Here is a 27,667-nt window from a genome sequence, read left to right as displayed (position 1 = left end):
GTGACCCCAAAACCCATATGAAATGTCAAGATTGGGACGCCTTTGTGGCTCAGCAGTTGAGTGTCTGCCTTCAGCTCAGGGCTTGATCCCGGAATCCCGGAATCGAGTCCCACGTTGGGCTTCCTGCATGGAGTCTGCTTCTCCCTCTGCCTGTGTCTCTGCCTCTCTCTCTCTCTCTCTCTCTCTCTGTGTGTCCATGAATAAATAAATAAGATCTTTGAAAAAAAAAAAAAAAAAGAAAAGTCAAGATTGCTTTTGGCTTTTAGAACAATCAACTATCTTGCTTGTGTTAGAAAATATATTGTGGATGTTTCTATGGCATTAGCTCAGGGCAGAGAGGTGAAAGAATGAAGGGAAAAGGCTGCAGACTTGTACTGAGGGCTATCAGAACAGTTAGCAATCAGGTAGTCACCCGCCCCCCCCCCACCTTCTCTATCAAGCAGCTGCTGTTAGGACAGTCAGGTAAGGCTGGCTAACCAAAACTTCCTCCTCTTTCTCGGGCCAAAGCCCCTGCCTGAAGCCATCAAGGAGGGATTATGGATCCCTAACAGCCTCCACCAAGGCCACAGGCTACCTGCTGAAATGACCCAGAATCAAAATAATTTCACACAATGCAAAAATTAGAAACAATATTTATTGTTTCCTGTTAAAATAGGGCACTCTCATGAGAAAATAATGTGTAAAAAGAGCTTTTCCTACACCCCTGTCACTTATCTCAGCAGGCGAGGAGTGTTGATTCAAAATCCTCCTCACTGTGTAGGAGGGAAAGCTCTTCATCTACTCCTGGCAAATTAGGTTACTATAGTTTTAGTTTTTATTTCTTGCATGCATTAAAAAAAAAAAAAAAAAACTGACTGTTAACAGGGGCTATATGCCCCAGGCACATTTGCCCAGTACACTTGGACAGAGAGATGTGGGCCTCAGCTCCACATCCCCATGTGCAGACCAGGATTAAGTGACACTCTGGAAATCAGGTGGGTGTTCCTGAGTAGGGATCAAAGGAAACACCAGCTCTTGGTCAGCTGGTTGAAAACATGCATAGTGTCTCCAGTGAGAAGCCAAGATTTCCTCTTTCTGGAGTAATATTTTGGGTACAGAAGGGCCTTTAGTCAACCACTAGACAGCTCTCTGACCACAGCTGGAATCTGGTCTAGAAGCTACTTATTCCACCTCCAAATCCTCTTGAGATCCCGTAAATTGACATGAGTAAATTCAAGTTTCAAAATGGCACACCAAGTTATCCATGTAGAGGGTGTCATTAAGGCAATGGTCTCAACAAGTCCATGTACAGAGCTCTGATCCCACCATTCCCCTCCCTTTGCCTTTCAGGACTGCCTAGTCCTGCCGATTGCTCCTCTTCCGTAATAGCTTCCGTTATCCAGAAACCTCAAACAGCCTTTAGCTTCACAAGTTGGGGGTGGCCCAATTAAGGAACTTCATGGCAACTTCAAAGCCAAGGAAACAGGCCTAAAAGGAGTTAGAAGGAAGAGAAAAGCTAACAGGAATTGTGACTATCACAGAGATCCTACCATCATGCTTGGTTGACCCTGTCAGGACCAGAACCCTTCCCTAACTTTAGTTCTGATCAGAACTGTTCCCCAACTTCATTCCCACCCCAGATCAGGGAATCAAGCTGTGATTTTTTATTCCTAAGAGGGGAAGAAAATCCATGTCTCACAACTGTCTACTTCTGATGACCAAGTCATGAAATCAAAGCCCCTCCCCTCAAAGAATCCCAAAAGCAACCCCTCCTAAAGCTTCAGGAAAAGAAGCAAATAAGGAAGCTCTGGTTGAGGGTGGAATTTGGGGAAAAGTGATCCAATCCTAGGAACAAGCAAAAGTCAGCCCGCCTAGACCTTGCACCCTGCTCTAAGCTCTGAAGGTAAAGCACAGCCCTTGTCTTCCACTCACCGCATTGGCTGGAAAGGCTCGGATCATCACTGCATTGAACCCCTTATACAAGGATGTGACTCCTTCATCCCGGATCAGTTCTCTCAGTACATCTCTGAAACCATTAGGATATTTTCCAGGAGGTGCTGTGGGTGGAATCCAACTATTAAGGCTTTAGGAAGTTTCCTGACCTGCCTATGGTGACCCGCATGGGGACAATTTTGTAGTCAAGTCTTCCTGCAGAGTCACAGCATCAGGAAGAGGACACCCTTTAGGTCATCTGGGACCAGTCCACAGACAACACAGTTCACCTTGGGACAAACAGACTCAGTGTCTGGACTGATGCTGAGCGAATGAAAAAGAATGAAGAATGAAACAGTCCTTCTGGTCATGTGAAGGCAGCAGAGTTCATTTGACTGCTTATCTCACTTATTTTGTGTTTTGGCCAATGGGAAATAAGTCTAGGGTTCCAGGAAAGAAATGACTGCAAGGGAAAAAGTTGGTCAGACCGATGCTGGGTGCTGCTATGGAGAGTGAATATCTCTAGGGCCCTAAGAGCTCTGCACCCCAGGGGCAGCCAGTTCTGGGACCCACTCCACCCTCATCTGCCCCACTACCCTCCACTAACCAGTCTGGAAGCGGGACTTGAGCACGTCCGGGGGGATTGCCACAGCCCAGTTGAAGATCCCTGCGATGCCCCCAGCCACCAGGATCCGAGGCACACTGAGCTCACTGACACTGCAGAACACCAACCGCAGTCCCAGTCAGACAAAGGCTGTGAGCACAGCATTCAGACCATCCCTCCCATGGCAGGTGGGGCAGTTACAGAGAGAAGGGAGGAGGTCCAAGGCCAGGGCTCCCGTGACATGCCAGCTGCCACTCCTTGAAGGTGGTTTCATGAACTTGTTTCACATACTTGCTCCAGCAGATGAGGTACAAAGTCAGCAGTGTTAGCTGGGTCTCAGCAGCAAGGGGAAGAAAGTAGATGCGGAGCCAGAACCACTCTGCCTTCAGACCCATCCACAGGAAAGGCCAACCAACCCATGACTGAACAAAGTGGCCTCTAAGTTTTCTTCTCCTCACCTCTTTCCCTCTGGAGTGAGGATATTTTTCAGCCACTCATATGTCATGAAATACATCCCACTGGCTGGAACATCTGTTAGGGGCCAGAAAGAAGCAAAGTAAATGATATAAAATCCTCACAGATTTCTAAAACTTAGAAGAGCCAAGCTTAGTGCTGGCTCTTTGAAAGTTTTCTGGGAAGTTCCTCAGTAGCACCTCCTGTTTGCAGTCATCATTTTGCAGTAATTAGATGCTGTTTGGGGACAAGCACTGGTGTGAGTGGGCACAAACACACACAACATCATTTCACCTTCAAAATCCCCCAAGTGGTTCCCACAGACACACCCTCTCCAAGTTACAAACTACAGCTAGTCTCTGGCCTTCCTCCAAGCTTCTATGCCATGTCAGGACAGGGGTAAGGCCATGGCTGTCTCTCCTACTGCGACCCCAACAGACCATGCCTCTTGAAACCAGGGAAAGCTCCAGTGTCCTTAGTCATTCTTTCCTCCCACTCATCCCTCCAGCCATGATTTCAATCTATTTGCCACTCCCCTGTAACTGCCACTGTCTTGACTTACATCCTTGAGGGCCAGCCTGCCAGGAAGACAGAGTCTTCCTAGCCTCATTTGTGTCCATGCTGGCCAGGGGTGAGACTGTCTAAAACCAGGACACATCATGCCAGCCTTGTCAGAGGTATGGCTTGTACAGTGCCAAAGCTCATCCAGGGATCCCTCTGTGGCAGATTTAACTCAGATGAGCCCCCCCAAGGTGACCTCAGGTGGAAAACATAAAAGGTTACCTCGCATGAGGGTGAGCACTGTCCCTTTGTAGATGCCTCGGATCCCAGATTCCTGGTATAGCTTCTTTGCGCAATCCAAGGCCCCAGTGTACTTGGTTTCTCCTGAAGAAGCCTGAATCTGAGAAGGAGGGAAAAAGTCATCAAGTCAGCAGCAGCAATATCAAAGTCAACAGACTCAGCAGGTTATAGAAGATTACAAGGTGAGTGTGGAAATGGTGATGAGGCATTAGACCAATGAAAGACTTCACTATCAAACTGATAGTTATTTGGAACATAGAATATTGGTGGATATCACTAGGAAATAAGGTTACATGAAAATATCATAAAGTGGGACACCTGGGTGGCTTAGCAGTTGAGCGTCTGCCTTTAGCCTGGAGTCCCAGGATCAAGTCCCACATTGGGCTCTCTGCATGTCTTCCCATGTCTCTGTCTCTCTCTGTGTGTCTCTCATGAATAAATAAATAAAATCTAAAAAAAAAAAGAAAAAGAAAATATCACAAAGTATGCACACATTGACAAGAAAAAAGTCAACAGGGGAGTTGGAAAATAAGTGGAGGAACTTTCTCAAATACAAGAGCATTCCCAATAAAGCTAGTTGGAAGGTCTAGAAAGGGGGAGACAAATACTTCAGTCATTCACTTATTCCTTCAACAAATGAGCACCAAATCCATTCCAAGCTCTAACTGATCATGAAGTTTGGTTAAGGAAAGGTGATAAGGAAATGGCTATTCTGAGCTCTAAGTGCTGGGATAGAGGTCTTGTACAGAGCCAGGGGAGAGTGATGGAGAGGCCCCCATACTGGCTTCAGGGATTCAGGGCCTAAAAGATTAAGAGCTTGAGTAAGGCAGGCAGGGATAATCCCAGAAAAGATCTGAGAGAAAGAACCCCAAGAGAAAGAACCCCATGCAAGATCCACAGCAAGCTGGAGAGTTAAGCTTTAGCAATACCAAGGAGAAACATTTACAAAATAAACATATAAGTCCAATAATGTTCTTTCGTACCAGCAATAACAATTTGAAGATAATGGAAAAGAATCCCATTCAAAATAGCAATAAAATCGGGATCCCTGGGTGGCGCAGCGGTTTGGCGCCTGCCTTTGGCCCAGGGCGTGATCCTGGAGACCCGGGATCGAATCCCACATCGGGCTCCCGGTGCATGGAGCCTGCTTCTCCCTCTGCCTGTGTCTCTGCCTCTCTTACTCTCTGTGTCTCCCATGAATAAATAAATAAAATCTTAAAAAAAATAGCAATAAAACATATGTGCATCAAGCAGTAACAGGATTTGCATAAATAACACTCTAAAGCACCTCCAAGGGACATTAAAAAAAGGAAATGAATTAAAAAGTCATAATATTGGTTATGAAAGCTTTTCACTGGAAAGACATCAATTTTTCTAAAAATAATAAATTTCAGATAGTGTCACTCAAATAGCAATGAATGGCTTTTTAAAATATAACTTCCCGGGATCTCTGGGTGGCGCAGCGGTTTAGCGCCTGCCTTTGGCCCAGGGCGCGATCCTGGAGACCCGGGATCGAATCCCACGTCGGGCTCCCGGTGCATGGAGCCTGCTTCTCCCTCTACCTATGTCTCTGCCTCTCTCTCTCTCTCTCTCTCTCTCTCTAGTGACTATCATAAATAAATAAAAATTAAAAAAATATATATAACTTCCGGGGGACACCTGGGTGGCTCAGCAGTTGAGCATCTGCCTTTGGCTCAGGGCGTGATCCCAGAGTTCTGGGATCGAGTCCCACATCAGGCTCCCTGCAGGGGACTTGCTTCTCCCTCTGCCTCTCTATGTCTTTCATGAATAAATAAATAAAATCTTATTTATTAAAAAAAAAAAAAATATATATATATATATATATAAAACTTCCCCAAATGATCTAGGCACACATAAACCTTCACATATCTGAGGAATAGCAAGGAGACCCACGTGACCAGAGATCTAGAGCTGACTCACAGTGACATGAGGGGCCAAAGAGGATTGGTATGGAATTGACATATTATCAGAATCTTCTATTACATAATGAAGGTGACCTGGAGCAATGTAGCTAGAAACGGAGGGATGAGAAGTGGTAGACTTGGGATATATTTAAAGCAAGCTTTGGGGCAGCCCGGGTGGCTCAGCGGTTTAGTGCCTGCCTTCAGCCCAGGGCGTGATCCTGGAGACCCAGGATCGAGTCCCACATCAGGCTCCCTGCATGGAGCTTGCTTCCCCCTCTGCCTGTGTCTCTGCCTCTCTCTCTCTCTCTCTCTCTCTCTCTCTGTGCCTCTCATGAATAAATAAATAAAATCTTTAAAAAAAAACAAAAATAAAAAAAATAAAGCAAGCTTAACTGTTTAACAGATGGGATATGTACAGTGACAGAAAGAGAGGAATCTAGGATGACTCCTGGGCTTTAGAGCTGAACAACTAGAAGGATGGTGTTGCTGCCAACTGAGCTGCAGAAGGTTGTAGGTGAACAATTATTGGAGAAGACAAGGAGTTCATTTTTGCACATGGTAACTCTGAGGTGCCTGTTAGCATCCAAATGGAAATGTTGGATAAACTCATCTGGAGTTCAGGAAAAGCCTGAGTTAGAGATATAAACTGGAGAATCATTAGCATATATATGGTATCTAAAAATTACGAGACCAAAAAAAATAAAATAAAATCACAAGCTAAAAAAGAAATCATCAAGGAAATGCATGTAGTAGAAAGGAGCCCTATAGAGCATGAATGTTAAAAGATCAAGAAGATGATGATGAATCAACAAAGGAGACCGAAAAGGACCAGCCAAGTAGGTTGGAGGAAAATCGGGAGAGAACCCAAATGAAAATAGCTCTTCAAGTAAGAGGAGGGGATTAGCTGAGTTAAATTCTACCAATGGATCAAGAAAGATGCGGACTAAGAACTGAACATTAGACTAGTATAAAGCTCATTGGCGTCCTTGACAAAAATACTTTTGTTGGATATGTGAGGCAAAAGTCAGACTCAAGTGGGTTTACTAATTAGAGAAGAGGAGCTATAGACAAGGAGTACAAAACACACGCGCGCGCGCACACACACACACACACAAAATGTTTTCAAAGAGTTTTGACTTAAGGGGGAAGAAAGACATGAAGCAAAGAAATTGATGTGGCAAATAAAATAGAGAGTTGTATTCTTTAAAAAATTTTTTTTTTTTTTTTATGATAGTCACAGAGAGAGAGAGAGAGGCAGAGACATAGGCAGAGGGAGAAGCAGGCTCCATGCACCGGGAGCCCGATGTGGGATTCGATCCCGGGTCTCCAGGACCACGCCCTGGGCCAAAGGCAGGCGCTAAACCGCTGCGCCACCCAGGGATCCCCGAGAGTTGTATTCTTAAAGTGAAAACACAGCATGTTTATGCTTTTACTGCTGATGAGAACAATCCAGTGGAGAGTAAAAATCTATATTGAAGGGAGAAAGAAAGAAGAACTACTGAAGTGAGGTCTACAGATGGGTAAAAGGAGATAGAATTCAGGACATAAAGAAGAGGTGGGATCTAGCAGAAGTATGGGCCATCCTTGGTGGAAACAAGCTAGGTAGCTGTGGGTAGAATAACAGGTGCCAGAGGGGTGGGTGGAGGTGGTGAAGGGCATCTGGTGAAGTCTTCCTCTGGTGGTTTCAGTTTTCTCAGTGAAGAAGAAAGCCAAGTTATCTGCTGAGAGGGTAGGGATTTGAGAAGAAGGGATAGGTATAAAGTAGTCACCCCCAAAAAAGAGGAATTCGAGAGAAGAGTATGGATAGGGATTGTTTCGTCTAGGAGCAGGAAAGGACTTCAGACATAATGGAGAAAGAAAAAGCCATGATGGAAATGATTGATGGATACAGTTACTGAAAACAAATATTCCCTTAGTCAAATCAATATACTTCACTTCTAGGAAGTACTTTTCCCTATCCTTCCTGCTAAAGTACAACAAAAAACCTTAGATTTTTTTTTTTTTCAGTGTGAAAAAGGTAGTTTTATTAAAGGTGGACAGAACTCATGGGCAGGAAGAGCTGCCAAAAACTCTAGACATTATTTTTTTTTAATATTTTATTTATTTATGACAGATACAGAGAGAGAGAGAGAGAGAGAGAGAGAGAGGCAGAGACACAGGCAGAGGGAGAAGCAGGCTCCATGCACCGGGAGCCCGATGTGGGACTCGATCCCGGGTCTCCAGGATCACGCCCTGGGCCAAAGGCAGGCGCCAAACCGCTGCGCCACCCAGGGATCCCTAGACATTATTTTTGAAACAAACATGAGATGACTCTGAAAGTTTGGACAAAAAGAGAGACTGGCTAGGGGCCTTTGAACTTGAGGAATGACATGGTGGTAAGTTTCTTGGATTTTCTTTTTGATATATCTCAGACCTGGAGCTGAGGAAATTGGCAGTCCAGGAATGCTAGCAAGCATAGACCAAAAAGAAACCTCAACAAAAATCTGTGTTCTCTAGACAAAGGACCAGGAAAGGAACATCTTAGAAGATTAAAAATTTTTAGACAATAAACACTCTACTCTAGCCATACCCCATGGGGGGAGGGGGGAACCTGGGGCCTCACTCCCATCCATACCAGCAAACACCAGGTGGGGAGCTTAGACTTCCACCCTTGCAGGGCTATTACAAGCCTCCCAACATGCTGCCAGGGTGGAGTCAGAGAAGGCCAAGTAGGGAACTAGGACTTTCATCCCTGACAGCTGGTAACCAGTAACCTCTTATCCAATGGGGTCAGTGGAAACGATGGAACTCCCACACCCACCCAGCAGTAAAAAGTGCCCCACCCTGAGGTGCCAACAGAGACCAAGTAGAGAACCTAGACTTTTTTTTAAAGATTTTATTTATTTATTCATGAGAGACACAGAGAGGCAGAGACATAGGCAGAGGGAGAAGCAGGCTCCCTATGGGAAGCCTGATGTGGGACTCAATCCCAAGACCCTAGGATCATTACCTAAGCCAAAGGCAGACGCTCAACCACTGAGCCACCCAGGTGCCCTGGGAACCTAGACTTCTACCTCCACCTGGAAGTAACAAGGCAGTAACCTTTCCTTTCCTGCTGGAAGAGTCAGAGAAAGCCGGGTAAAACAGAAAGCTTAAATAAGATCCACAATCTCAACATAATATGCAAATAACCGGTTTCTTTCTTTTTTTTTTTTTTAAGATTTTATTTATTTATTCATTTGAGACACAGAGAGACAAAGGTAGAGACATAGGCAGCGGGAGAAGCAGGCTCCATGCAGGGAGCCCAATGTGGGACTTGATCCCAGGACTCCAGAATTACACCCTGGGCCGAAGGCAGACTGAGCCACCCAGGGATCCCCAAATAACTAGTTTTGATAAAAAATCACTCATCATACCCCAAATGAGGTAGATCTCAAACTGAAAGAAAAAAGACAGCAACAGATGACAACACCAAGGTAAGACAACCATTATTATTTCTTTTAAATATAATCTTTTTTTTTAATTTTTATTTATTTATGATAGTCACACAGAGAGAGAGAGGGGGGCAGAGACATAGGCAGAGGGAGAAGCAGGCTCCATGTACCGGGAGCCCGACGTGGGATTTGATCCAGGGTCTCCAGGATTGCGCCCTGGGCCAAAGGCAGGCACTAAACCGCTGCGCCACCCAGGGATCCCTAAGACAACCATTATTATGTGATGAAGATTTGTTTTGTTTTCCTTGTTTTTTTTTTTTTTAATTTTAAAGCAGCCATGATAAAAATCCTTCAATAAGTAATTATAAATATGCTTAAAGCAGATGAAAATACAGAAAGCCACAGCAAAGAAATAAAGTCTCAGCACAGAAATAGAAGATGTAAGGAAGAACCAAATGGAAACCCTATAATTGAAAAATGCAATTGGAAAAAGAAAAGAAAGGAAGAGAAAAATACAACCAAAATAAAAAGCTCAATGGATGGCTCACTCAAGATCCAAAGAGGCGCCTGAGTGGCTCAGTCAGTTAAGCCTCTGCCTTCAGCTCAGGTCATGATCCCAGGGTCCTGAGATCAAGTCCTGCATAGGGTTCCCTGTTCCACGGGGAGTCTGCTTCTCCCTCTCCCTCTGCACCGCCCCTCCTGTTCATTCTCCCTCTCTCAAATTAATAAATTAAAAAAATTTTTTTTAAAGAGCAAAACAGAGGCAAGAGAGGAAAAAACTCAACCAGAAAACATAACAATGGAAAATACTCAATCTGAACAACAGGAAGAAAACAGACTGAAACAGATTGAACAGAACCTCAAGGACCTGTGTGATTATAACAACAACAACAAAAATCTAGTATTTGTGGCCTCAGGATCCCAAAAGGAAAGGAGGAAAGAGGACAGGACTGAAAAGATTCTTGAAGAAATCACTGCCAAAGGGATCCCTGGGTGGCGCAGCGGTTTAGCGCCTGCCTTTGGCCCAGGGCGCGATCCTGGAGACCCGGGATCGAATTCCACATCGGGCTCCCGGTGCATGGAGCCTGCTTCTCCCTCTGCCTGTGTCTCTCCCTATCTCTCTCTCTCTCTCTCTGTGACTATCATAAATAAATAAATAAATAAATAAATAAATAAATAAATAAATAAATAAATAAAAAGAAATCACTGCCAAAAACTTTCCAAAACTTTACCAATGTGGCAAAACATAAACACATAGATTCAAGAAGTTGAGCAAATACTAAACAGAAGGGATGCCTGGGTGGCTCAGCAGTTGAGGGTCTGCCTTTGCTCAGGGTGTGATCCTGGAATCCCAGGATCGAGTCCCACATCGGGCACATGGAGCCTGCTTCGCCCTCTGCCTGTGTCTCTGCCTCTCTCTGTGTGTGTCTCTTGTAAATAAATAAATAAAATCTTAAAAAAAAATACTAAACAGAAAAACCCATATATATCCATGTAATGACATATCACAAATGAACTTCTGAAAACTAAAGATAAATAAAAAAAATGCTTGGGGTACCTGGGGAACTCAGTTAAGCATTTGATTTTTTATTTTAGCTCAGGTCACGATCTCAGGGTTGTGAGATCGAGCCCCACATCAGGCTCTGCGCTGATCATGGAGCCTGCTTAAAATTCTCTTTCTACCCTTCCCTCTACACCTCCTCTCCTTCTAAAAGAAAAGAAAAAATCTTAAGAGCAGCCAGAGGAAAATAACACCTTACCTAAACCAGAATGACAGCAGAAACTAGGGATGATAGAAAGAAATAGCACAGTATCTTCCAGGTACTGAAAGAAAAGACTTGTCAACTCAGAATCCTATGTCTAACAAAAATCTCCTTCAAGAATAAAGGGGAGGGATGCCTGGATGGCTCAGCAGTTGAGCGTCTGCCTTTGGCTCAGGGCGTGATCCCAGTCCCGGGATGGAGTTCCACATCAGGCTCCCTGCGAAGAGCCTGCTTCTCCCTCTACCTGTCTCTGCCTCTCTTTCTGTTTCTCTCTCTCATGAATAAATAAGTAAAATCTTAAAAAAAAAAAGCAGAGACAGGCAGAGGGAGAAGCAGGCTCCCTGTGGAGAGCCCGATGCAGGACTCAATCCCAGGACCCCGGGATCATGCCCTGAGCCAAAGGCAGATGCTCAACCACTGAGCCACCCAGGCGTCCCTATAGATCAGTTTGGATGGAATTGATACTGTTTTGAGTCTTCCAATCCATAGACATAGTATGTCTCTCCATTTGTTTAGAACTTTTACTTTCTTTCATCAGGACTGTGAAGCCTGTACATGTTTTCTTATATTTGCACCTAAGTCTTTTCTCTCTTTTGACTTTGAAAAATGGCATTGTGAATGGTACTGTAATTAAATTTTGTTATCTACATGTTCATAGCTAGTTTATAGAAATACAGTTGACTTTTATATATTAATCTTGTGTCCTGTGACCTTTCTGATTCTCTTATTAGTTCTAGGACTGGTCTGCGTCTCTCTGTGTCTCTCATAGATAAACAAATAAAATCTTAGAAAATAAAAAATAAAAAAATAAAATAAATCTTGTTTTAAAAAGTATACACCTTGAAACATAATAATTTCAAGTCTGGACATTTATTCTAAGAAAATAATCAAGTACACACGCAAAAACTTCTTTTTTAAAAAATTTTTATTTACTTATTCATGAGAAAGAGAGAGGCAGAGATACAGGCAGAGGGAGAAGCAGGCTCCATGCAGGGAGCCTACCTCGATCCTGGGTCTCCAGGATCACGCCCTGGGCTGAAAGTGGTGCTAAACCACTGAGCCACCCAGGCTGCCCCAAAAACTTCTTTACAAAGATCTTCACTATCGTATATAATTTGTCATGCCCCCAGATAAGAGATTATTGGGTAAGTGACAGCCACGTAATGAAATAATAACATGATGTTTGAGAAAAATAACCGCATGGAAAATCAGGTACCATCAAGTGAAAAAAGTTGGTTACATAAATAATGCATTATATGACCCCAATTTTAAGAGTTAACATTTCTTTTTTTTTTTAAGATTTTATTTATTTATTCATAGAGACACAGAGAGAGAGAGAGACAGGCAGAGGGAGAAGCAGGCTCCACGCAGGGAGCCCGACATGGGACTCCATCTCGGGTCTCCAGGATCATACCCTGGGCTGCAGGAGGCGCCAAACCACTGCGCCACTGGGGCTGCCCAAGCGTTAACATTTCTTAACATATGTGTTTACCAAAAAGATTAGAAGAATTCAGACAGAAAGCCTAACAGTGGGATGGTATCACAGGTGATAAATACATTTTTTTGTGTGTGTGATTTTCTGCATTATGAAAATTTTCTAGCAAAAATTGTGTGTTAAGGGCAGCCTGTGGCTCAGTGGTTTAGCACTACCTTCAGCCCAGGGCGTGATCCTGGAGACCCGGGATAGAGTCCTCCGTCGGGCTCCCTGTGTGGAGCCTGCTTCTCCCTCTGCCTGTATCTCTGCCCCTCTCTCTCCTCCTCTGTGTTTCTCATGAATAAATAAATACAATCTTTATAAAAAAAAATTTGCGTGTTAAATTACTTTAGTCATTAGAAGAAAAAAGCAGTAATTTTGGTTGTTGTTGTTTTAAAAGGAGCCCTGGGGGATCTCTGGGTGGCTCATTTAGCATCTGCCTTTGGCCCAGGGCATGATCCTGGAGTCCAGGAATCGAGTCCCACCTAGGGCTCTCTTAATGGAGCCTGCTTCTCCCTCTGTATGTGTCTCTGCCCTCTCTCTCTCTCTCTCTCATTAATAGATAAATAAAATCTTTTAAAAATAATAAATAAATAAAAGGAGCCCTGTGTGGAAAGGCAGGCAGCCAGTTCACACACTTGGCCTGTGAAGAAGCTAAGCACTCCAAGGGCACTGAGCCTTTGGGCAACTGGTAGAGACACAAGATACACTGGGCAGAAGCAGCCTCCCTTCCACCTCTGAAGAGACATGACTCACCTTTCTGAGTTCCTGAAGTAGCTGTTAGTAAGAGTGGATAAGTCTGGAATGACACGTTACAGGTGTGAGATTTTGGTTGGTTTGTTATACTGTCCTGGTTCTTGATTCTACTACGACTGCTTCCATGTTCCTGAAAACCTTGAAACTGTTTTGCACACCTGACCTGAAGCCTTTATAAAGGGTGAACATAAACATCCACACAAAATTGCATACTGAATGGAAAAAGCTAGCCACTTCCCCGCAGATCACATCCTCCCACCCCAAATCACACCCTTACCTGTAACAAGCACTTGATCCGTTCCCCAGGGGTCATAATTCCCGTGGTGAATACACCAGATAACATCCCAGCTGCAAATATTTGGGGGTAGCTGTGTTGAAAACAAAAACCAGAAGCAAGCACCTGTGACTAACCACTCAGAACAGAGGCAATTCCAGCAAAGAGGATGACGGGGGTTGGGGGAAGGAGCACTAAGGGTCAGGGGATGCACTAAATGGATGGTGGGCATTAAGGAGGGCACTTGTTGGGATGAGCAGCACTGAGTATTATACTAAGTGATGAATCACTACATTGTATTGTTTAAACCAATACTACACTATATGTTAACTAACTTGAATTTAAATTAAAAAGAAAAGAAGAAAAAGAAAAAAGAAGCACTTGGACTAGACAAGAGCCCAGCACAAGTGTTATATCTTGCACAAAAGCCAAGTTCTAGGTGTATTCTGATATCAAATTTCCCAGGGCAAATTTCTCAATGCCAAGAACAATATGAACGTGGTCAAGGTCAGCTGCACACTCAGCTGGCCTCACCCAAGGAAGGAGCTTTACAGTGAGATACAGCTCCCTCTCCTGGGCCTGTGATACACAGACCCTACAGACAAGTCTTCAGGCTTCATGGATCCCTGATTCTCCATTTGTCAAATTCAGAGTTGTTGTGGAAAAAAGCCTCTAACTCAAGATCTGGGTCTCGATCGACCCCAGTTCCCCTTCAATCTCACTTCGTCTGGACCACAAACGTCCTGAGTCAAGACACAAGCAGGACAAGCATTGTGGCGGGGGTGGGGGAGGGTGGCCACCTCCAAAGGCTGAAGGGCAGCCAGGACAGTTGCAAGGACTATGCTATAAGATGCTGAGAAAGGCCCAGACAGGGATGGTACCCAGATAGGCATGATGGGTTCTGTGGCCCTCTGTGCAGGGAATGGTCCCCCAGTGGCCAGAGATACAGATCCTCACCCTGGCTCTCAAAGAATGAACCATGCCAAGTATTCAGAGGACTCTGGGACTCCAAGCATCTATAGCGCACAGCTGCCTGTATAGCTGTCATCTCCTTTTCTTTCTGGGATTAGTAATACAAGGGTGGCCAGGAGGGACGCCTGCATGGCTCAGCAGTTGAGCATCTTCCTTCAGCTCAAGGTGTGATCCCAGGTCCGGGCATCGAGTCCCACATCGAGCTCTCTGTGAGAAGCCTGCTTCTCCCTGTATGTCTCTGCCTCTCTGTTTCTCTCGTGAAGAAATAAATAAATAAATAAAATCTTAACAACAACAACAACAACAAAAACCAAGGGTGGCCAGGACACAGTGGAGCACAAAGCTACAATGAGCATTTCAACAGAGCCCCTGCAAGTTAATATATATATATATATGTTGCTAAAAAGCTTCAGTTACTTGCCAGTACCTCAGGTCCCTCCTGACCCCCACCCTCTGACAGCTGAGCCTTCAGGCAGGCCCCACCCAACTAGGAGTCCAAGATCTAGAGAGCAGGTGTCAAATTGGGGGTACAGAGACATCTATGCAGGTCCTTCCCTCCAGGCAGGGTATCAGTTTCAACAGCCCTGGTTTGTTCTTAATCTCACCCCAGGTAGAGATCACACATATACCTCAGGCATGCAGGTCTAACACACAGGTTGACTGTTTTACAGTCAAGAGACTTGCTTTCATGCATGGCCTCCTTCACAGTCTCAGTTCACATTATTATCCCCAAGAAGAGTCCTCTCCACAACTGAACTTCCCCTCATGAGACCAACATGCTCTGTTCTTTGCAGGATGCCCATACCCCAGGTCAGGGACACTCCCATCTCCTGGGAGTAAGGACTTTCCCTTAAATGGGATCTCTTTGTGTGCACAGGGTATTCTGTAGACATTCTGTGACTGCCTGGCCCACTCTGCCACCCCCACCCCCCGCCCCAGGGTGGCATCTGTGAGTCTGGACCTCTTGGGTGTCCACTCCATGGTCCTAGTAATACTCATTTTCACAGTGTCCCTAAATACCACTGCAGGGAGGGGAACGGGGCAAGGCTGATGTTCAGAATTTAAAAGATGGCCGGATTATGGGGTTGGGGTCCCGAGTGTCTTGACCTTTGCTCAAGCAGAAAGTGTTTCTCTGCATGCTGATCTGATTGTACAAGGAACATAACCTATAGGCCAAAGTACTAACAATGACCCCATTGGAGGTTTTAGTGCATGGTCCTGATACAGTTACGAGCTGGTACATAAGCCAGAAGACCAGGTGCTCAGAGAGGACATGTGTCCATGGGACATTTGGACCTACCTGGACCTACCAACAATCAAACACAGCTTCAAAAGGACCCTATACACATCCACATTTGTGGCCACCTGTTGCTATTTATAGAAGCTGGACACATTTGGAGGGTCACAAGGACTCCAGAAATAGTTTCACATTGTAAGCATCTCTATCCCTGGGATCCAATCCCGTGTCGGGCTCCCTGCATAGAGCCTGCTTCTCTCTTCCTCTCTCTCTGTGTCTCTCATGAATAAGTAAATAAAATCTTAAAAAAACAAAAACAAAACAAAAAACAAAAAAACAAAAAACAAGCATCTCTATCTATGTCCTAGACCCTTACTCAGCATGCTCTGACCTGAAGTAATAACAGAAAACAACTGCACAGCACCCTGGATTTCCTCCCTCAAGCTACTAGATCCCAAGCCTGGTTAGGTTTTGTGGGTTCTATACTGCCTGCAGCCCCTCCCAGGAATTGTCACCTTGCAAGTCTCAAGACTGAGCCACCTTGCCATTCCACATTTCCATTCAGAATTCCTTTGCATCCCAAGAAGCTGGTCTGATGTGAAGTACAGCACAGGGAATATAATACAGTCAATAATAAATGTAATAACTTCATATGGTGACAGATGGTAACTACACTTATCATGCTGAGTACTTCATAATGTATATAATTGTCAAATTACTGTGTTATACACCTGAAACTAATACCGCATCAACTACATTTCAATTAAAAGTTAAAAAACGTTTAGTTTTTTAAAAAGTTGATTTTTTAAAAAAAATATTTTGTTTATTTATTCATTAGAGACAGAGAGAGGCAGAGGGAGAAGCAGAATCCATGAAGGGAGCCCAACGTGGGACTCAATCCCGGGACTCCAGGATCACACTCTGGGCGGAAGGCAGGTGCTAAACCGCTGAGCCACCCAGGCGTCCCAAAGTTGATGTTTTTATTAACTACTTTGCAAATTCTGAGCTGTAATCCTGACTCATCTGCCTCTTCGTACCCAAATCCAACTTCTTTAAAGTTTATGAAAAAATGTATACTAACATATAAATTTTACTAATTTATTTCACTTAACAGAAAAACCAGTAACTGAAATAACTATAATCATGTTACTAAAATGATGTAAAACAAAAGTTCAAGCCTTCCCTTTTCCTAACCAAGTGATGGGAAACAAGGCTACCGTTGTCATTACTGCAGCCTCAGGTACTGTTCATGGAATTTTATTTTATTTTTTTTAATTTTTATTTATTTATGATAGTCACAGAGAGAGAGAGGCGCAGAGACACAGGCAGAGGGAGAAGCAGGCTCCATGCACCGGGAGCCCAATGTGGGATTCGATCCCGGGTCTCCAGGATCGTGCCCTGGGCCAAAGGCAGGCGCCAAACCGCTGCGCCACCCAGGGATCCCTGTTCATGGAATTTTATACACATTGTAGCAGTCACACCTCCCAACGCTGTCTTATTACTTATCACTAGTATCTCCAGTAAGTGATACTATTTCACAGAAGAAATTACGACAAGCTGGTAGGGAGGATGGGGAGGGCTCTGGGTTGTTTTCTTTCCCCCTTTACTTCACAGAGCAAAAGAAACTCAAGTACCTGCCTCATGTGGGGCAACCAGGAGCCAGTGTTAGGGGTCCGGGAAGAAAGCCACTCCTTATCTGCCAAGATTTTTTCCTTTAACCCATGTCACATCATCAGGCAGAACAACTTCAAGAGCTCCAGACCTGTAAGTACTCACCTAAGCACATCCTCTGGGTGTTTCTGTTGCAGTTTCTTCCCCAAACCAAACCCAAAGAAGCACACAGCAAACATGGGAGTGACCCCAATGATGGGGGCAGCCATGCCCCGATATAGCCCAGTGATGCCCTGTAAGGAATCACAGAAGCAGAAACTGTTTATAGAAACAACTACCCTTTATCTGCTGAAACAGGAAAGCAATGTGTCCTCTAACTTTTGGCTTCCTTCCTTCACCTCTTCTTCAAGCAAAGACAGCTTTAAGTAGGAAGGAAACCCCAGAAATAGTTGTCCTCTTACACACTGCTGAAGAAACTGCAAACAGCTTTCGTTCTGTAAGGTAATCTGGCAATATGCAGCATACTTTTTCATCAGGAAATTCTCTGTCTAGAAATTTATTCTAAGAAAATACTAAGAGATGTAAAAAGAGAATGACACCAGGCAATATGAAGCTCCCAAAATTTTTGGAATAAACCAAAAAACTCCCAAATAGGACACTAACAAGACAAATGATGGGAATTCCATAAATGGACTATCACAGCCATTAAATCATGCTGTAACATGAGAAGAATCTACTAAGTCTACTTAGAGACCACTAAAAAAAGTAGGCTAAAAAACAAGATGTACAAAGTGATCTGACTTACTTGAGGTAAGATAACAGGGAATTAGGATATTTTTGTATTTTCCATGTATTAAGGCATGGAGGTTTTTGTTTTTTGTTTTTTTTAAGATTTTATTTATTTATTTATTCATGAGAAACACAGAGAGAGGCAGAGACATAGGTAGAGAGAGAAACAGGCTCCCTGAGGGAAGCCCGATGCAGGACTCGATCCCAGGACTCGGGATCACGCCCCGAGCTGAAGGCAGACACTCAACCTCTGAGCTACCCGAGACGTGGAGTTTTTGTTAGAAACAATAGTAAGACAGCACATCAATTTTCACTCATACAGTTTGGTGATAAAATCAACTATATCAGTAGCCAGTAAATAGACAAATTGATATCCCAACTAAACATGGTTGGTAAACCAGGGAAGAGGAAGATTTGGACTCAGGAAACCAAGGGTTCAGCCCAAGAGAGGTGAACGGGGTTACCAGGATGGTGTTGAGTCCTGTCAATCTGGAAAGAAGCCAGTCTACAAGGGAGTATGAGGATGGAAGACTTCAGAAGGAATGTTTCTAAGAAAAGCAAAGCAAAACAACTCACAGTGGGACAACAGATTTAACTGTTTAGGCAGTGTGGAAAACCAAACAGAAAGGTACTTGCCACAGAGCTTTTCAGATACAGGGTAACAGAGACAAGATTCAAAGAAACACAAGCAAAAGAAACTGATACAATTACTAACCCAACCTCAATAAAAACAAAAAGTGGCACAAGAAATAAAATGCACCTCATAGTATGTTACTTAGTTAACAGAAAAAACACACATACAAAGTTGTAAATATGAAAGCAGTGAATTTGATTAAACCAGAAAACATGATAAAATTGTATGGACAGGGCAGAAAGAAGGAATAAAGGAATGTAAGAGTTAAAATCATCTGCTACAAACAGGTAGCTAAAGCATATAAAAATGTATAAAATATAGTAATAAATGTATATTATTTAGGTAGAAACAGCATAAATAACTGGAAGAGCTGAAAATAATTGGAGAAAGAGGGGATAAATCATTTTACTACTCTGTTACAGCCCTTTTAGTAACAAACTCAAGTGCTTGAATCACTTCAAAACAGAATAAGGAATAATTTTAAATACAAATATTAGGGGCACCTGGGTAGCTTAGTTGGTTGAGTGTACGCCTTCCATTCAGGGTCCTGGGATCAAGCCCCACAGCAGGAAGCCCGCTTCTCCCTCTCTCCCCTGCTCATGTAGCGCGCTCTCTCTCTCTCTCTCAAATAAATAAAATCTTAAAAACCAAACAAACAAACCCCAAATATTAAAGGGGCACTTGGGTGGCTCAGTCCCTTAGACATCCAACTCTTGGTTTTAGCTTGGGTCATGGTTTCAGGGTCATGGGATCTGCACTCAGCACAAGGTTGCTTGAGATTCTCTCTCCCTTTCCTCTGCTGCTCGCACACACTCAGGCATTCTCTCTCTCTCTCTCAATAAATAGATAAAATCTTAAAAAAATATATTAAAGCTGTTCTTGGGGCATCTTGGTGGCTCAGTCGGTTAAGTGTCTGCCTTTGTCTCAGATCATAACTCTAGGTGGTGGGCTCAGCAGGGAGTCTGCTTCCCCCTCTCTCTCTGCCCTTCCCCCCTACTCCCACTCGTGCTCTCGCTCTTTCTCAAATAATAAAATCTTGTAAAAAAGCTGTTCTTTAAGAGAGAGTTACAGGTGGGGCACCTGGTGATTCAGTCCATTAAGTACTGAACTCTTGATTTCAGTTCAAGTCCCTAATCCTAGAGTCTTGAGATTGAGCTCCAAGTTGGGCTCACACTCAGTGCACTTGTCCCTCTCCCTCTGCTCACCCTCCACCCCAGCTCAGCTTGTGCTTGCAAGAGCTCTCTCTCTCTAATTAAAATTAAATTAAATTACATTAAATTAAATTAAATTAAGAGAGAGAGCTGTAGGATAAATAGAGTGGTGCTACACACTGGGAAGTTCCAGTCAGAGGCTGAAGAACCTGTCTCTCTACAGATTCTGGGCATTCACAACCAGTCTTCTTTCCTAAACTAAAGGGGCCAGCTATACCAGTTGGCACTGCTGGATCCTGCAAAGGCCTAACATTGCCACAGACTGTAAGCAGACTCTCAGAGGACAAAGTGCAAAAGCAATTAACAGGAAAGAGTAAAGGGGAAAAAGAAGGTTCCAAGGGGGATCTACAAAAGCAGCATGTGATAAAGTGCTTCCAAAGCCCACAGCTCCCCAACTGGGCTGAGAAGGATACCCAAATCCTAAGGGGCTAAGCTCATGCCTCCTGACAACTCCACTAGCCTTCCTTCCACTATGCTGGCCCACCCACCTCCATGCAACACCAAGATCTCTGGCAGCTTCAGGAAGCAGAGTGCTCAGCCTGCACAGCAAAAACCAGGGACATGCAAACATATGGACTAAGGAAGCCTATTTAACTCTGCAAGGAGTTGGGTTTATATAGTCATTCTCACTGGGCCCCCAGGACCCAGCACCCTGCCAAGCCACTAAACAGGTACTCAGTGTTTATTGACAAAGAGGCAGGTAATCCTGCCTCTCTTTCACCAGGGCAGTGGACTCTGAGCAGACCCAAAGCCTAAAGCCTCTATCAGACACTACTCTGGGCAACACAGAGGAAAGAATGAATGCCTTATAGAAGAAAAGGCAGCACCATCTCAGGCATGGGTACTGCAGGAACCCTGGGAACAACTCTCCCAAGGCTGAGTCCATCACTTACCAGCATCCTCTGTTTATCTGGGTGACACCTACTTCTTCATTTCTGTACTAAGGGCTATATATTTAATAGAGTATTAATGTAAGAGTTACATTTTAGGAAGCAAAGGAAAAGTTCTCAACAAGGTCTTTTAATATTCGTGCTATTGAAGTGATTAATATCGCTTTAAAAAGTAAAAAAACTTTTTAAGAATCCCATGTTTTCTGGGCACCTGGGTGGCTCAGTTGGTTCAGCATCTGCTCAGGTCATGATCTCAGGGTCCTGGGATCAAGCCCCTACATCGGCTCCCTGCTCAGTGAGAAGCCTGCTTCTGCCTTGCCCTCTTGCCTGCCACTCCCTTTGCATGTGCACTCTCTGTCAAATGAATAAATAAAATCTTAAAAATAAAATAAAATAAAATCTCATGTTTTGGGCAGCCCTGGTGGCACAGCGGTTTATCTGTGGCCCAGGGTGTGATCCTGGGGACCCGGGATCGGGTCCCACGTCGGGCTGCCTGCATGGAGCCTGCTTTTCCCTCTGCCTGTGTCTCTGCCTCTCTCTCTCTCTGTGACTATCATAAATAAATAAAAAATTTAAAAAATTAAAAAAAATAAATAAATCCCATGTTTTCACTCTAAGAAATACCTAAAAAGCTATTATGTAATTCAATAACCCCAAACCAATTTAGTGTCTTTGTCTAGGGGTTTGTAGATTCACTGGTCTTTCTCACCGTTCCCCAGACTGGCTGCTTTTTCTGTAGACTTTACATGAACTTCTTTTTGACTACCTTTTTTTTTTTCTTTTTTCTTTTCTTTTCTTTTTTTTTAAGCATGCCCAACATGGGGCTTGAACTAATGACCCTGAGATCAAGAATCACATGCTCCACCAACTGAGTCAGCCAGGCACCCAAAGACTTTACATGAACTTCTGACACTAACCTCTATTGAACCAACTGATCCAGATTTGCATTTTCTTCCATTTTACATCTCTAATCATTCCCCACTAATTCCTTGTGGTCTAATTCTGCCTTTCATTCTTTTAAAGATTTTATTTATTTATTTGACAGAGAGTGCACAAGGCGGGGTGGGGGGCGGGTAGCAGGCAGAGGGAGAGGGAGTAGCATGCTCCCTGCTGAGTAAGGAGCATGACATGGGGCTTGATCTCTAGGATCATTACCTGAGCCAAAGACAGACGCTTAACTGGCTGAGTCACCCAGGCACCCCTAATTCTGCCTTTCAAATAAGAGAACCATTTTATTAGCTTTAGTCTTCCGTATAAAACAGTGGCTGGAACTATCAAAGATTCCAGAACAACAACAGGAAGGCACAGGACTGCACAATGAGACAGCCACAGCTGTGGGCTAGACCTCTGCAGAAAGTCACTCTATTCCCCCAGGCGGATAATAAACCAATTCTGTGAATTTGGTTCTCTGATTAAGAGGAATGTCCAGCACCTGGATACCATACCTCTCTAACAAGAGTCTTCCGGAAACAGTCAAAGGTCCCAGAATACATGGGAGGCTGTCCAGGCAAACTCGGGGGCTGTGTCTGCAGTCGGACCTAAAACCAGAAGTTAAAACATAGTCATCTCCCAGAAACAAACTGCCTACCAAACTCCAAACAGAGAAAGCTGAGCTTGTGTACATGTCTTCAGCATTCACTTAACCTGCTAGATTCAGACTTCTTTTTCTTCCATTTTATTCAAACTCTGCACTCACAAGTCAGGAGTAGCATGCTTCCCCCCCTTCCCCCCCATCCAGTTAACTTCCATCATTTATTTCTTACCAATAGATCCCACAGTGACTCAGTGGGACAAGTATTCCCAGCTTACAGATGAGAAGACTAGGTTTAGGGAGTGCAAGTGATGTGCTAGTAAGACCTGGCTGATGCAAAGCTCCAGCTCTAGCCACCACCCCCTTCCATTGGTGGTGACATGCTGGTGGTTAGGTCAAGCACTCCACAAAGGCATTCTGGACTAAGATGGATTTAATCCTACTTTTTTTGTTCCTCATCCTTCTTGACCTTTTGGTGTATCCAATGCTTCAAACTATCTCTTCTTGAAACCTCCCCTCTTGCACCTCCCTCCCTTGTTGCCTTTTCCACTCTAGGCATTCTTCAAGGCTTAGCTCCCTACCCACCTGATCCACAATCCCTTTCAGAAAACTCAGATTGCAGGGCTTTAGCTTCTGCTCAGTGATAACTATCACTTGGTCATCTCCAGACCTTCTTTCCCATTCTTAGGGCTACACTTCCAACTGCCTGCTGAAGATCTCCCTACTCAAATCACTTCTGGAATCTTACCCTCCTTATGAATGTTCCATTTGTGCCAGAGCCACCTAGCCACCCCTTTCTCAGGATTTGAAATCATAGCATTACCTCTGACTACTTCCACTGCTCTTATGCCATGGGCACCAAGTCTGTTGAAGTAGTCCTTCAAGATGTTTCCAGAATCTTGATTTCTTCCTCTTTGTCTGAGTCCTCTCCTGGTGCAAGTTCTAACCCATCCATATCCAGTATAGTGGTTTTCAATTATGTCCACTAATTCTTTGATACTCTCCCCTTCAAAGTGAGTCCTAATCTCCCCTTGAATGTGTGCCAAACTCACTGAACTCACTTTTGCCAAATAGAGTGTGGTGATATTGATGCTATATGATTTCCAAGGCTAGGTGATAAGGCCAGCTTCTGCCTGTCTCTACCTCAGGTTATCCGCTGTGGGGGAAGTCAACCACCAAGTCATGAGGACACTCAAACAGCCTAGAGAGGCCATGTGTGGAGGAAAGAAGGCCTCCTGACACAGCCAGGACGAACTTGCCAGCATGTGAATGAACCACATGGAAGCTAATCCTTCAGATGAGTACAGTCCCAGATAATGTCTTGGGGTGGGGGCAGCAGGGTAGGTGCACTGTCTTTGTTTCAGTATTTTTTTTAAGCAATCTCTACACCCAACATGGCACTTAAACTCATGACCCCAAAATCAAGAGTCACATGCTCTACCAACTAAGGCAGTCAGGCAATCTGGTTCAGTACTTTTTGTAACGGCTTTATTAAGATATAATTTACATAGTACAAAATTCACCCTTTTAAAGTGCACAATTCAATGGTTTTTAGTATTTTGAGTTGTACAACCTTCCTTACAATCAATTTAGAATACTTCTTTCACTCCAAAAAGAAACACCATACCAGGGATCCCTGGGTGGCGCAGCGGTAGCGCCTGCCTTCGGCCCAGGGCGTGATCCTGGAGACCCGGGATCGAATCCCACGTCAGGCTCCCAGTGCATGGAGCCTGCTTCTCCCTCTGCCTATGTCTCTGCCTCTCTCTCTCTCTCTCTCTCTCTCTATCATAAAAAAAAAAAAAAGAAAAGAAACACCATACCATTAGTAGCTACTCCCCATTCCTCTTTTCTCTCAGCTCTTGGGAATCACTAATCTACTTTCTGTCCCTATAAATTTGCTTAATATTTACTGAATATTAAGTCCTTTGCCCACTTTTTAATTGGCTTGTTTGCCTTATTACTGAGTTGTAAGAGTTCTCTATACATCCTGGATCTCAGCCAACATCTGCAACCTCACAAGCAATCCTCAACCAGACTATCTGCCTAAACTGCCAATCCTGCCTCACAAAAACTGTGAGAGTTAATGACACTTCTTGTTTCATATCACTAAGTTTTGAGGTAAGTTGTTATACTGTGATAGATAACTGATACACTTGGTTACTTCTGCAGTCTATTTCCTGGCTGTTTTTCCTGTTCAGAGTTCTTCTGCTTCCAAGTCCTTCTCAGGTTGCTACCATACTAACCTTTTCAAGATACCATTTTCAGCATGCTGTTTCTGTTTCTTTAGAATCTCCTATTCTTATATTTGTTAGGGCCTTACACATCACAATAAGGAAATCACTCTAGGCAATGCAGAGGACATGCAAGTCTGAGTTTATAGGACAGAACAGTAGAAATGTCCAGAGGGTCCCACTGCTTTAATAGATTTTTTTTTTTTAACTTTCATTTATTTATGATAGTCACAGAGAGAGAGAGAGAGGCAGAGACACAGGCAGAGGGAGAAGCAGGCTCCATGCACCGGGAGCCCGACGTGGGATTCGATCCCGGGTCTCCAGGATCGCGCCCTGGGCCAAAGGCAGGCGCCAAACCGCTGCGCCACCCAGGGATCCCGGTCCCACTGCTTTATATCTGAAATCCCTTATATTGGCGTTCAGATCCTCCATGGTCAGGCACAACCTCCCTCAGGGAGGGAGAAGTGGATTAAAACTGATGATCCTGGCAGCCCTGGTGGCCCAGCAGTTTAGCGCCGGGGCATGATCCTGGAGACCCAGGATCGAGTCCCACGTCAGGCTCCCTGCATGGAGCCTGCTTTTCCCTCTGCCTGTGTCTCTTTCTCTCTGTGTGTGTATCTCTAATAAATAAATTAAAAAAAAAAAAAAAAAAAACTGATGGGGCAGCCCCGGTGGCGCAGCGGTTTAGCGCCGCCTGCAGCCCAGAGCGTGGTCCTGGAGACCCTGGATCGAGTCCCACGTCAGGCTCTCTGGATGGAGCCTGCTTCTTCCTCTGCCTGTGTCTCTGCCTCTCTCTCTCTCTCTCTCTCTCTCTCTCTCTCTGAATCTCTATGAATAAATAAATAAAATCTTAAAAAAAAAAAAAAACTGATGATCCCTTTCTGTGATTCTGGGTAAATCTCATCCTTGTTCCATCATGACATAAGCCACCCAAGCCAGTAAGAACATTAAAGTACCTCATTCTTATTTTACAGCTTGACTCCCACTGCTAAGCCTGTATCTGCCTTCACTCTTGCCCTCCTCGCAGCCAGAATGTCTGGGTTTCTCTACCTCTCCAATCAGAACTCAGCCAGCCCTTAGCCACCTGCCATACAGCCTTTCCAAGCTCCAACTCTCAAATACCGCAGTTCTTGCCTTCTCAGGCCACAACTAGTGGCCTTGGACTTTTGAAGGTGCCCGTAAGGCCAGGCTTTGACTGGTTTCCATTTGGATCTCTGAGGCCAAAAGGACTGCAATCAGAAATTTGTGGTTTTGTTTAAACCAAAAAGAGACTTTCTGGCTGATAAAAATGCCAGGGAACATTTTCACACATCAGGACAGAGATCACCTCCTGGGCTCTTCCTGAGAGTGACATCTATTGGAAGGACAAGAGGATACAGAAGTAAGAGCAACATTTGTATAAGGCAGCAAATAAGGGTTTTTGTTTTCTTTTAAGAGAGGTCCCAAATGCCTGGAACTAATAAGATGTCTGGCTACATGGATCAACAGTAGGAAGAGAGACCAATCAATTCTCTCTTACTAGACAGTGCTGCCTAAACCACTTTCTGGGAAGCACTAATGCAAACAACATTTACTATCAGCTGAATAAACATCTGATTTCATGTGCCCTAACCAGCCTGGTTTTAATCCTAATCTTGCTGCAAAATGACTCTGGCTCTTCCTCCAGATGAAAAAAGGCAGCAAAGAGTTTGCTGCCCAAACCTGCCAAGAGGAAGTATCCCCAAAGCTATCCCCTGTGGAAACAATCCAACCAGTATTCTAATAAGTCCCCTACATAGAATTCCCACTCTACAAGACTCAGGTCTGCTCCCCACAGGCCCACCCTGGACATGATCTGTCAGTTTCCTCCAAATGTGTGTCCAGAAATAAGGTTAGAAAACTCCCATGGAAAAAAAACAAAAACAAAAAAACTCCCATGGAGCTTTGAATGCTAAGTCACAAGGCATGGACTTTGGTCTTCAGGCAGGCCTTGCTAAAAGTGCTGCAGGGGAACGAATTGAGGCATGATGTGCAGAAGACTGGGGAACAAGCCCTGATGAGTTTCCTCCTTCCTAGAGTCTCAGTTTGACCACAGCTTCCTTACATGGGAGTTGCGAGGATCATCCTGGCCCTGGGCGAAATCAGTCACTTGCTTTCCTTGGGAGGGACTCAATCTCAGGTTATCATCACCTCCCACAGGAGGCCCATCAGGCTAATGGAAGGTTATAGGCTGAAGATGGCCAGCCCCCTCCCTCTGCAGTGGAGAGTGAGGAGATGATGATGGGGAAACCTTGGACCCAGAGGACTGTGTCAAAAGACACCTCTAGGCACGCCTGGGTGGCTTAGTGGTTTAGCCTTTGAACCAGGGCCTGATCCTGGAGTCCAGGGATCGAGTCCCAACATCGGGGTCCCTGCCTGGAGCCTGCTTTCCACATCGGTGTCCCTGCATGGAGCCTGCTTCTCCCTCTGCCTATGTCTCTCTCTCTCTCTCTGTCTCTCATAAATAAATAAAATCTTAAAAAAAAAAAAAGAAAAAAAGACATCTCTAGAATAACTGCGCCTCTGCCTAGCTCTCTTCCTGAGGAGGGCTTTACCAGGTGCTTTGCTTCAATCCTGCTACTAATGTTATAAGGTCTGCTGCAAATCAGAGCTTTGGGGAGGCGCTTTTTCTTTCCTACCCTCAAACAAGTGCCGCAGGTCAGGAGAGGATGCAGGAGAGAGAATTTTAAACGAGAACCCTTGATGGACGGTTAGAGGCTGCTATCTCTGCGCTGTCGGCTCTTGGGGCGCGAGGAACAACTCTCCCCGCGCCCCCGATCCCCGGAAAGAATGAAAGGGAGATTCCTTAGACTTTTCATGTAAGCTCCCAAGGGCCCCGCGCCTATCTCGGGCTGCGCCTCGCGGGGGACACTGCTTTCTGCGCTCCGCCCGGGGCCTCCTCCCTCCAGCCGGCGCCCCAGCCACCTCGCACCTTGACGGTGTCCAGCGGGTGCCCCACAAATACCAAGCACATGCCGCCAAAGCCTCCGGCCAGCAGATTCTTGAGCGGGCTGATGGGCTTCGCTTTGTCTGCCATGGTCCGTCCGTCCGCCTCGCCGGCACTGTGTCGGCCTGTTCCGGGCGGGTTCTGCTCCACAGCCCCAGCTACAGCGCCGGCAGCGCCGACCTTTCACCCACTTTCGGATGGGCGGGGCAAGAGCTGGTGACA

At 44.7% G+C, this 27,667-nt stretch overlaps 1 protein-coding gene across 2 annotated transcripts; it reads right to left on the bottom strand.

Moving 5' to 3' along the window:
• Positions 1-616: 616 nt before the first annotated feature.
• Positions 617-27,667, bottom strand: SLC25A20 (solute carrier family 25 member 20). Of its 2 annotated transcripts, none has more exons than XM_077859024.1 (9): positions 27,431-27,667; positions 22,164-22,256; positions 17,360-17,487; positions 13,378-13,468; positions 3,752-3,869; positions 2,974-3,046; positions 2,519-2,628; positions 1,912-2,036; positions 617-1,467 (listed from the first exon to the last, which is right to left on the bottom strand). In XM_077859024.1, the coding sequence occupies exons 1-9, from the start codon at positions 27,533-27,535 to the stop codon at positions 1,405-1,407; spliced, it is 906 nt and encodes a 301-aa protein (XP_077715150.1). In that variant the 5' UTR covers positions 27,536-27,667; the 3' UTR covers positions 617-1,404. The 2 variants fall into 2 exon arrangements, with proteins under 2 accessions (XP_077715150.1, XP_077715151.1); XM_077859025.1 differs by lacking the exon at positions 27,431-27,667 and adding an exon at positions 27,138-27,273.

The sequence above is a fragment of the Canis aureus genome, chromosome 19 (genome assembly GCF_053574225.1).
Source record: "Canis aureus isolate CA01 chromosome 19, VMU_Caureus_v.1.0, whole genome shotgun sequence".
Taxonomy (NCBI): domain Eukaryota; kingdom Metazoa; phylum Chordata; class Mammalia; order Carnivora; family Canidae; genus Canis; species Canis aureus.
This window is presented reverse-complemented; position numbering and strand designations above follow the sequence as displayed.

Bases quoted from the DNA above. Each gene is read 5' to 3' on its own strand.
- SLC25A20 (XM_077859024.1), bottom strand. From the start codon at position 27,535: ATGGCAGACAAAGCGAAGCCCATCAGCCCGCTCAAGAATCTGCTGGCC. The intron at 2,629-2,973 runs GTGAGGAGAAGA...GGTGTTCTGCAG, and splicing joins CTCACTCCAGAGGGAAAGAG to TGTCAGTGAGCTCAGTGTGC. The intron at 1,468-1,911 runs GTGAGTGGAAGA...AACTCCTTTTAG, and splicing joins GAGCCTTTCCAGCCAATGCG to GCCTGTTTCCTTGGCTTTGA.